Raw genomic sequence first — 9,880 nt, forward strand, 5'->3', positions numbered from 1 at the left:
TCAGCCCAAGCGCTATAATCTGCACGGACAACTCACGTGCTATAATAATAAAGTATGCTGCAGGCGGGCAGCCCCGATCCACACTCATCCTCACAATTAGGCCCTCGGCCTCACTCAGTCATCAATCTCTCCAGTCTCTCGGGCTCACAATGTCATGAAAATTAGCCCAAAAATGATGATATGATGTATCAATAAATAACAACAGAGACTGAGATATGATATGCAATGAAATGAATACGACTGAGTATGAATTTTCAATTTAACACAATAATTCACAGCAATATGACCTCTGTGGGTCCCAATAATACTGGCACATAGCCTCAACATGATTTTTAATATGCTTTTTAGCTCAATTTCTTTAACTCATAAAACATCATGGAAAATGTCAAGATTAACTATAAAATTCCACATAAATAATTATGTCACAATTTCTATCGTGCACGCCCACACGCCCGTCACCTAACATGTGCGTACCTCCCAACAATTTACAAAATACATATATTCAGGGTTCATACCCTCAACTCCAAGATTAGAAGAGTTACTTACCTCGAACAAGCCAAATCCAATGTCGAGCAAGCTAAGCAATGCTCCAGAAATTCCATTATGCGCGTATCAACTTCCAAACGGCTCGAATCTAGTCATAATAATTTGACTCAGTCCACACAATTTATAAGAAATAATTCCATATCAAAATGCTAATATTTTCCATAAAATCCGAAATTACGCCCCAAAAATCACCCGTGGGGCCCACGTCTCGAAATCCGACGAAACTCACAAAATACGATAACCCATGCAATTACAAGTTCAACCATATAAATTTCACTCAAATCCGACTCCAAATCGGTATTCAAACTTGAAAAATTTATTTTGTGACATTATAGAAATTTTCTTCTATTTCTCTTGAAGATTCAATAATCTTACACCAAAAATGAAGATTAATTCATGGAATATAATTACAAGGGAGTTAAGAACACTTGTCCCAAGTTGTGTGGAAAATTTCCTCTCCAAAATCGCCCAACCCGAGCTCCAAAATCCAAAAAATGGGTGAAAATGTCGAACCCGTGAATTTAAGGTTCTGCCCCAGCGATTTCCGCATCTGCGGACAAGATTTGCGCACCTGCGCATCCGCTTATGCGAGCAAAACATCGCATTTGCGGACTCCACTCGCCTGCCCAGTTTCCGCTTCTGCGCGCATCCGTCCGCATCTGCACTCACGTAGGTGCGGAATTTTCCCTCGCACCTGCGACCAATGCCTCACAACCCTCTGCCCGCATCTGCGCTTCTTCTCGCTCAGATGCGATTCTGCACCTGCGAAGCACCTTCTGCACCTGCGCATCTCGCTTCAGCGCACCTGTGCTCGCACTTGCGAGCTCATACCTGCGACTACTTTTCCGCAGGTGCAATTACACCAGAAGGCTTCAGTTCCAGTAGTCTTCCAAATTCAAAAATCAATTCGTTAACCATCTAAAACTTACCCGAGGCCCTGGGGTCCCCGTCTGATCATACCAACAAGTTCCATAACATAATACAGACCTACTCGAGGCCTCAAATCATACCTAACAACCTCAAAAATACGAACTACACACGGATTCAAGCCTAATAAATTTCCAAATTCTATAAACGATGCCAAAACCTATCAAATCACGTCCGATTAACCTCAAATTTTGCACACAAGTCACATTTCACACTACAGACCCATTCAAATTTCCAGAATCGGATTCCGATCCCGATATCAAAAAGTCAAACTCCCGGTCAAACTTCCCAAAAATTCAACTTTCGACAATTCAAGCCAAATTCTACTACAGACCTCCAAATAATTTTCCGGACATGCTCCTAAGTCCAAAATAACCATACGGAGCTATTGGAACTATCAAAATTTGAATCCGAGGTCGTTTACACATAAGTCCGCATCCGGTCACTATTTTAACTTAAGCTTTAAACCTTGAAACTAAGTGTTCCAATTCCTTCCAAAACCTCACTGAACCCAAACCAATTATTCCGGTAATTCACACGACAACTGTAAAGTATAATTTGAGAAGTAAATGGAGAAACGGGGTTGTAATACTCAAAACGACTGGCCGGGTCGTTACAGTCGTTTATGTTTATTACAAATGATCTACAATTTTATTAAGTTGTACACATTTTGTAGTTACAGAGAAGAAAATAATGCATGTGGACTCTCCAAAACAGGATGAAAAACTTGGCATACAAGGAGAGCATTTAAATGAGAAGAAGGAGACTATGCCTTTGCAATCTCCCATTCAACAAGCAAACGATATACAACAAGTGGACGATTGCAATGAAGATTTCACTGGTATTATATGTTACAATATAATTGTAGGAAAAAAACAATAACTTTTATATAAGTTTTATTTTCCCAAAAGAACGATTGCAACCAACATACAACGTTGTTCTTTTATTTTAAATATTGTAGGTGAACCAGCCGACTACATTAATGTAGGTGATTCGGACAATGACTCTAGGTCTGGAAAAAGGACAGTAACGCTGGATGATTTTGAGCTTCCAGAGATTTTCTCACATATTGTTAAGTTTGGAGAGGTAAATGAAGATGAAACAACCCCTGTGCATCAGGGAAGAACAAGGGTTCCTGGAAAGCATGCCAGATCCCCCTTTCTCCCTTATTTCAGTTCTGGGGGAAGCACTTCTGTTGGACCTCCTACAATTTTCAACATCAAGTATCCATTTATTGGGGTTATTGGTGACGATTTTGATCCTAACTTGTTGGAAGAATTCAATAAGTGGTTATATTTAGGTACCTACACAATTTCAAAGAGGTTAGATTATATAATTTTTTCATATTATCGAGTGCATACAATTTATGAATTTCAAACTGAAACAACATAATAATTGTACTTGCTATGTCTTTAAATAGGAGGAAGGCGCCTTATACTTTAAAATATAACCAGCTCAACCCGTGGTTTGATCTTGAAGTGGAGAAAGTTGATAAAAGGGACTGGTTTCATACTTTGGCACATCCCGGGCAAGTACTCAACAACACAGTACACACATACCCTGGCAGAATTTAATGATTAGCTGTAGTATTCTGTTATTTTAGAAATATGTAAATTTTTTGTTTGAAAATTGTAGTTAAATTATATGAAGCATTGACAAATAAAAAAAAAATTGCAGCACATTGATGTTATTTTATACTATTTGAGGAAGAGAGGAAAGTATGGTCCTGAAAATACGGTTTACAACCACTGACTGTATGTTCAAGACTAGAATTGAACAAATTTATGAGAGGTACATTAATTCTCCTGCCGATAAGAAGCTTGTTGTTGTCAAACCCCAGGACGTCGTAGAAAAATACATATTGGGGTACCGATTACCTGCAAATGTTGCATGGGACAAATTTGATTTTATGATTATGCCCATAAACATTGTGGAGAAATATCATTGGTTGTTGGCTGTGTTTGACATCACTGATAGGGTTCTATATGTTTATTATTCTATGGTCTCTTTACGAAATCACAAACTTGTTGAATCTGTTGTCGACAAGTTTGCTATTATGATCCCCCTCTACTTGTCATACACCGGCTTCTATGGCAAGCGTCCAGACATCAACTACAAGAACACAAAGGCATACATTGAAAAAGGTATTACTGACCCTCTTGACATTCAGTGGTTGGTCGGTGAGATACCCTAGCAAAAAGAAGGATCACTGTATGTGCTACTTTCCTTCTATCTATTTAACTAATTGTATTTTACACTAAATGCTAAAACTTTTCCCCTATTATTTTTTGCAGTGACAGTGGTGTATACGTGGCGGCATTTGCAGAATATGTCAGCATTGGAGAGCTATCGATTTCATAGGAAGACCTTTCTGATATTGATCAACACCATCAAAGCTATGGAGCGCTTCTTTAGAATTATGCTAGGAAAAAGCAAGAGCTTGGTGTAATTAGTGAAAGTGAGGTGACTAGAAGATTAGCAAGAAGAAAAGGTGCACCAGCTGTGAACGAGAGAACACAAGTCCAGAAAAAGAGGAATTAGTTGCCCTTTTTAGTAGAAAAATGGTAGTTAAAGTGTTTAGATGTAGTTGGATTGTAGTAAAGTTGTAAACAAATTATTTATTAAGAAGGAGTCAGTTGCAAATTATTTGCAGCAGATTTGTGCTACAATTGTTTTACTTTTTATGTTGTTATTTTGTCCAGAATTCTACTACATATAATAGAAAATATATGTGGCTTTTTCTTTGGTTGAAAGTTGTTAGTACTTGATCTCGATATTGGTACTATATAATTTCTTTATATACAATTATTTCTACAACTACTATACAAAAATACATAATCTATTCAATTTAGCAGTGTTGTTAGAAAATGCTGAAAGTAATAAATAAACCCAGTATTTGAACAAAACAACTACAAATCAATTGCATTAAGAGTTAAAATCTGTTTAGCAAACATTCATTATATGAGACAATGTATATTCAAATTAGCAATACATTTACACCACAACTATAATTCTCCAGAACAGAACAAATACAACTTCATATGTCTTAAAGGACAAATTATCATCAACAGTAATTAGTAAAAAAAAATTAAACTGTATCAATTGTTATTTCCTATTAGGAGCATTCCTACAAGATCTTTTGTTATGCCCTTCTACTCCACAGTTGCCACATGAAACCTTGTACTTTTTTTGCATTTACTTCATCATATAGTTTGTATCTTTATTTTTGAGGTCTCCCTGGCTGCCTTTTTCCTGTAGGTGGCTTTACAACTTCTTCAGCTATATATTGTGGCACATTTTATTTGCTTTCGTCAGGCAGCGGGTCTACTGGTATTTCATAAGTCTGCAGAAGGCTCTCCCTCGTGTAATAAGGAAAATAATAGTTTTTATAAGACTCGTTCCTGTGCCTCAAAGCCGCCAAAGCATGTGCACAAGGAAGTTCATCAAGCTGAAATTGTCCACAACTACATCTCTTATTTTGAAGGCAAATAATGAAGCGCTTCACACCATCTATCACAGTATAGGTGTAATCTATTGAAGCCCTCACCTACAATTTCATTACAAACACACAACAAGTTGTCAGCAACAGATACAAAATAAAATAACTACAATTATACAACAACCTTTCTACAATTATCCAATATATATTTAGTTTGACGGAATCAATGATCTGATGTTGTTGCCTATAGCTTACTCTCATCTTCTGCGATAATGTCCTGTTGTCCTCCAACTCTTTGTTGTATTTTTTCCCAAAGTATGTGAACGTACCCTTTGCATTCAATAACTTTTTATTAGTCCAACTTTCAAGAAGAGTCCTCATGTACTCTGATAGTTCTACTACTGGCAGATCTCTTGCATCTTTGGTTACCGCATTCAATGATTCTGCAATATTTGATGTCATCGTTCACGTTCTGTTCACTGTAGCATGTACTCGAGACCATCTGTGATAGCCAATATCGTATAGGTATGCTTTAACAATTGTGTCGATCTCTTCAATCTTTGACATTCTTTCATTAAATAAATCAAGCGTGTATGATCGTGACATGGCAAAGTACAATTCACTTAACTTTAGATGACCCTTCTTGAATTTTGACCTTACATTTATCCAAATATGCCACACGCAAGCATAATGTGGCATGCCGATATAGACAGTAGATGTTGCCTTCAAGATACTTTCATTTCGGTCCGAAACAACACACATATTTGGGTTTTCACCATATGCATGTTTGAATTGCTCAAAAAATCACCTCCATGATGCGTCATCTTCTGAATCAACAACGGTGTATGCTAGTGGTAGTATGCTACCTATCATACAAGTGGCAAAAAAAATTTAATTTCTGTAATAAAACTTGAGAATATAAAAAATACAGTCTCAAAAACAACTTTATAACAATATTTTTACAATTAATCTACATTACCTGCTGCATCCATTGTGCTAGCTATTAGCATGATTCTCCTATATGCCGACTTCAAGAAGGTGCCATCAACTACTACAACTGGCCTACAATGCTCCCAACTCCTGATGGACGTACTAAGTGCAATAAATGAATACAAGAAACAGTCATCTTCAGTCTTCTGCAATTTTACTACCGACCCAGGATAAGTCTTCTCCAGAATATACAAATAACTCGGCAAACGACTGTAGGAATCAGCAGGATGACCTCTCAAAAATTCCAAAGCCTTATCCTTTGCTCTCCAAGCTTGCATGTATTTTAAGTTCACACCATGATCCGACAACATGTCAGTTTGTATGTTTTTTGGTGTGTATATTGTCTTAGGATCCGCATATTTTGGCATCACCATACTGCCAACTACCATGGCAGTAGGTTTGCGTTGTATGTCTGTATTGTCCATCAAAGAGCATGTGTGTAATCTGTTGAATTTTCGAACCTTGAACAATGCTGATTCATTTATGCTGGTGGACTTGAAGTGCCACGTACAATTGTCACCAACACATACGAGGCAGTAGCTACAGAATAAAAATAATTCAAAAAATGTTATGGAAATTATACTTGCAAAATATGAGGTTGTTTATACACAAAAACTTATCTTAAATAATTTATATACAAAAAAATTATAACTTATACACAATATGAATTTGACAAATAAAATATTCCTACCTTCTTGCACTAGACCTTTTCACCCTAAATTGAAACTTATTCATGATAGAATAGTGCTTCATTGCACTGACAATTATTTGCTTGTCTTGGTAAACTTGGCCTACTTCAATTACATTTGGCGTATGTTCTGTTATGATGATACTTTCATATTCCACAATTGGCGGAGATGTTTGCATATCAATCAACTTCACTGTTCTTGAAACTTTTTCAATTGTGTAACAATTGCTTGACAATTGTACCATGTTAGTGTTACGATAATCAGAAGAACCAGCACTCAATTAATAATATAGCAATTCAGACCTCTGTATATTAATGTGTTCAGTATTTGACAGAATGCTGGTAGACATAACAGTTGAACTACATTTGTTATGTAGTAAAATTATAGATAATATGTAGAAAAATTGTAAAACAATTGAAATTGAAAAAATATCAGCACTGGAAAAACAAAGCAAACCTACAATTATGCTCGCATTCGACATACTGCATTCCAAATCGAAATCACGCAATGTTATACACAGCGGATACATTCCTAAGTTTTTGTTTTCCTTTTTCGTCTCCATATACACTCGAACTCCCATATCGCTCTGAATTTCCATTGGAGGACAATGTTCATTGAGAGTGTATTTGATTTCGATGAATTTTGCGGAGGTATCGATCATTAAATGCTCTGTAACTGCGGAATTCAATTGACTATAATTTAAATCGTCATTGACTTCAATTCCTTCAACATCAAAATCTTTGTATCTCCCAACGCTATCCCACCACCCATTGAGCTGAAGCATAATCACTAATTTTGACATTATGTCGCTAAATTCAATTCAATTGTAACTAATTGTTTACAATTGTTTTGTTCAAAACCTTTGTTTATGGAAAAATAGAGAAAACCAAAGAATAGAAGGATGCGATGATAACCAGTGAAAATCTGCGTAATAGAAGGATTCTACGAATATGTTGCCTTCATAATTGGTGCGAGGATTGCGCCAGTAAAATCTCCAAGCGATCCAAAAAATCTCGCGTCTAAATAAGGAAGACTATCGCAGAAAGGATTCTAGTTTAAACAAATGTATATATTTTGTAGCTAAATCGTATTTAGGTCGGGTAAATTCAAAAACATGGATATTTTTCATAACAAGGTTTCAAATAGTGTATAGGAACGAAAAAATCTCTTATCTAACTTTTGAGGAAAATAATTTTCGTGAAAATAATTTTTCAAGAAAACTTTTTCCATCAAAATAACCTCCATATATACATCATGCCAAACACAGAGTTATAGTTAGATTTTCAGGGTGTGGAGAAAAGTTACGCAAATTGCATATACATTTGAAACCAAGCATGGCCTTCAGATTTGGCACTCAGGATGAAATCCTTAGTAAAAAAACGATCAATTGATAATCTAATCCTTGAGATGATAATTTTTAAAAAACATATTCTCCATAAGTAGAGATAAAATTAAAACCCTCTCTCAACTCCCTCTTCCCCTTCCCTTTACTTAGCCACTAGTAAATAAAAGAAATAAAAAGCATTAACTATAACATCAAATTTAATGAAAATCTTAGATAGCAACTTGCAGCTTCTTAAATGGAAGCATAGTTCTAATATGTGCTTCTGCCTCAATTTCCAAGCAAGGTTTTAAAACCAGTTCATTCCATGCATCATCAGCTTCTTTTCTAGATTTTTTGTGCACATTGGTCGCATCAATTTGGTGAATTGGCCACATTTTCTCGTTCCTCAGACGTCGAATTTTCTCAAGTTGGCAACACACTAATTTGCACGTATTAAGCTTAATTTCTTCAATGGCAGATTCAAGGAGTATCTGCTTAGCTGCTTCGTTAATATTTGATTTGTTTTCCTCTCTTAAATACATGTCCATCTCTGGAACACCAATGGATCGTCGGATTCCTTTGGTATAATCTGCCTCAGGAACAAATATTCCTCGTACCTCATCCACTAACCCTGCACCATAATTAATTCAAGACTCTTAAAAACAGAAAAATTAGAAGAAACTAAAATTAATGCATAATTAACCATCGCATTAGTACGTTTATACAATGATTGTGCACGTTCCATGCTTTCATATAGTCAGACGAAAAGGAAAAACTTAATTTAGAACGTCTCTAATTATATCAGAGTTTAGATAATAACAATTTTTTCATTTTGTCATGTCAAATCTCTTAAATGACAACTATTTATAATTTATGATAAACGGCACTATAAAAAAAATGGAATTAACTACGAACTTTTTCGCTAATTTGTCACTAATTCGTCTCTAAATAGGATTAGCGATAGATTTTTCTGTTTAACTACGGAATTTGCCCGTCCCTAATTCTTGTGTTTTTAGTAGTACCTAATACAACAGGTAAAAGTCATGTGTTAATGATCTCCAAAATGAACCTCATATATATAAAAAACGAAGAGAATTAAAAACAGAACTGCATGGACCATGTGATCAACCCTTTTAGAAACAGAAGAGTGTAAAACAGGCAAGGCAACATCAACCCAAATGAAGCAACAATTGTACTTTGATTTAAACTTGCACACAGGATTCTCCACAAGTGCCTCAATGTAAGTATTAGATCCTCCAACAATTATTGGAATATGGCCAGAATTCAACACATATTCTATGTGGTAAACAACTTGATAACAGAAATCCTCAGCCGTGAAGTCAGCTTCCGGATCAATTTCACCTAGCAAATAATATATAAAATTAAAGTTAAATTAATATTGATCGTTTCGTGTAAATACCGAGGTGCAGATAAGTATTTACCTAGCAAATGGTGCGGTATGCCTTGTTTCTCAAGGTCTGTAATTTTGTTTGTAACAATGTCAAGTCCCTTATACACTTGCATTTTGTCAGAGTTGATGATTTCTCCTGGAAAATGAGTGGCGACGTCAACTGAGAGACGAGATTTTCCAGTTCCAGTAGCTCCCATTATAAACACCACTTTCTTCTTGCTCAACCCGTTGTTAATGAAGGTGTTCATACTTCTACAATTAAAATAAGTGCAAAATATAGATGTTAGATTAAAACATTAGATAATCTAATTAAAACTAGTCATGCACGGTAACAGATTCAAAATTTAAATACCATTAGTTCTAAGTTAGAATACGAATTGTGAAGAAAGTATATATTTAATTAAATATAACTATATATATATATATATATATATATATATATATATATATATATATATATATATATATATATGTATTTTTGAACAAGAAACAATGGTTGCTGTCGAACCCACGATTTCTATTTATCTGTCAATGTTCATGAGGCCACTTCAAAT

At 35.4% G+C, this 9,880-nt stretch overlaps 3 protein-coding genes across 3 annotated transcripts; all 3 read right to left on the minus strand.

Moving 5' to 3' along the window:
• Positions 1–4,771: 4,771 nt before the first annotated feature.
• LOC107813738 (uncharacterized) lies at positions 4,772–5,374 on the minus strand. Its single transcript, XM_016639037.1, has 2 exons — positions 5,168–5,374; positions 4,772–5,020 (listed from the first exon to the last, which is right to left on the minus strand). Exons 1-2 carry the CDS (start codon positions 5,372–5,374, stop codon positions 4,772–4,774), a joined length of 456 nt encoding a protein of 151 aa, XP_016494523.1.
• Positions 5,375–5,716: 342 nt separating this feature from the next.
• Positions 5,717–6,835, minus strand: LOC107813739 (uncharacterized). The gene is made up of 3 exons (XM_016639038.2): positions 6,594–6,835; positions 5,892–6,442; positions 5,717–5,778 (listed from the first exon to the last, which is right to left on the minus strand). Exons 1-3 carry the CDS (start codon positions 6,833–6,835, stop codon positions 5,717–5,719), a joined length of 855 nt encoding a protein of 284 aa, XP_016494524.2.
• A 1,310-nt stretch (positions 6,836–8,145) lies between these two features.
• LOC107813740 (adenylate isopentenyltransferase 5, chloroplastic-like) lies at positions 8,146–9,574 on the minus strand. Its single transcript, XM_075239174.1, has 3 exons — positions 9,358–9,574; positions 9,029–9,277; positions 8,146–8,552 (listed from the first exon to the last, which is right to left on the minus strand). Exons 1-3 carry the CDS (start codon positions 9,572–9,574, stop codon positions 8,146–8,148), a joined length of 873 nt encoding a protein of 290 aa, XP_075095275.1.
• Between the last annotated feature and the right edge of the window lie 306 nt (positions 9,575–9,880).

Source organism: Nicotiana tabacum, chromosome 19, assembly GCF_000715075.1.
Source record: "Nicotiana tabacum cultivar K326 chromosome 19, ASM71507v2, whole genome shotgun sequence".
NCBI classification, from domain to species: domain Eukaryota; kingdom Viridiplantae; phylum Streptophyta; class Magnoliopsida; order Solanales; family Solanaceae; genus Nicotiana; species Nicotiana tabacum.

Excerpts from the sequence above, each read along its gene's own strand:
- LOC107813740 (XM_075239174.1), bottom strand. The coding sequence starts at position 9,574 with ATGAACACCTTCATTAACAACGGGTTGAGCAAGAAGAAAGTGGTGTTT. Across the intron at positions 9,278-9,357 it reads CATACCGCACCATTTGCTAG|GTGAAATTGATCCGGAAGCT; the intron begins GTAAATACTTAT and ends ATTATTTGCTAG. Across the intron at positions 8,553-9,028 it reads AAGGGTTGATCACATGGTCC|GTGCAGGGTTAGTGGATGAG; the intron begins ATGCAGTTCTGT and ends GAATTAATTATG.
- LOC107813738 (XM_016639037.1), bottom strand. The coding sequence starts at position 5,374 with ATGACATCAAATATTGCAGAATCATTGAATGCGGTAACCAAAGATGCA. Across the intron at positions 5,021-5,167 it reads CATTATCGCAGAAGATGAGA|GTGAGGGCTTCAATAGATTA; the intron begins GTAAGCTATAGG and ends ATGAAATTGTAG.
- LOC107813739 (XM_016639038.2), bottom strand. The coding sequence starts at position 6,835 with ATGGTACAATTGTCAAGCAATTGTTACACAATTGAAAAAGTTTCAAGA. Across the intron at positions 6,443-6,593 it reads AAAAGGTCTAGTGCAAGAAG|CTACTGCCTCGTATGTGTTG; the intron begins GTAGGAATATTT and ends TTTATTCTGTAG. Across the intron at positions 5,779-5,891 it reads TAGCACAATGGATGCAGCAG|GTAGCATACTACCACTAGCA; the intron begins GTAATGTAGATT and ends CTTGTATGATAG.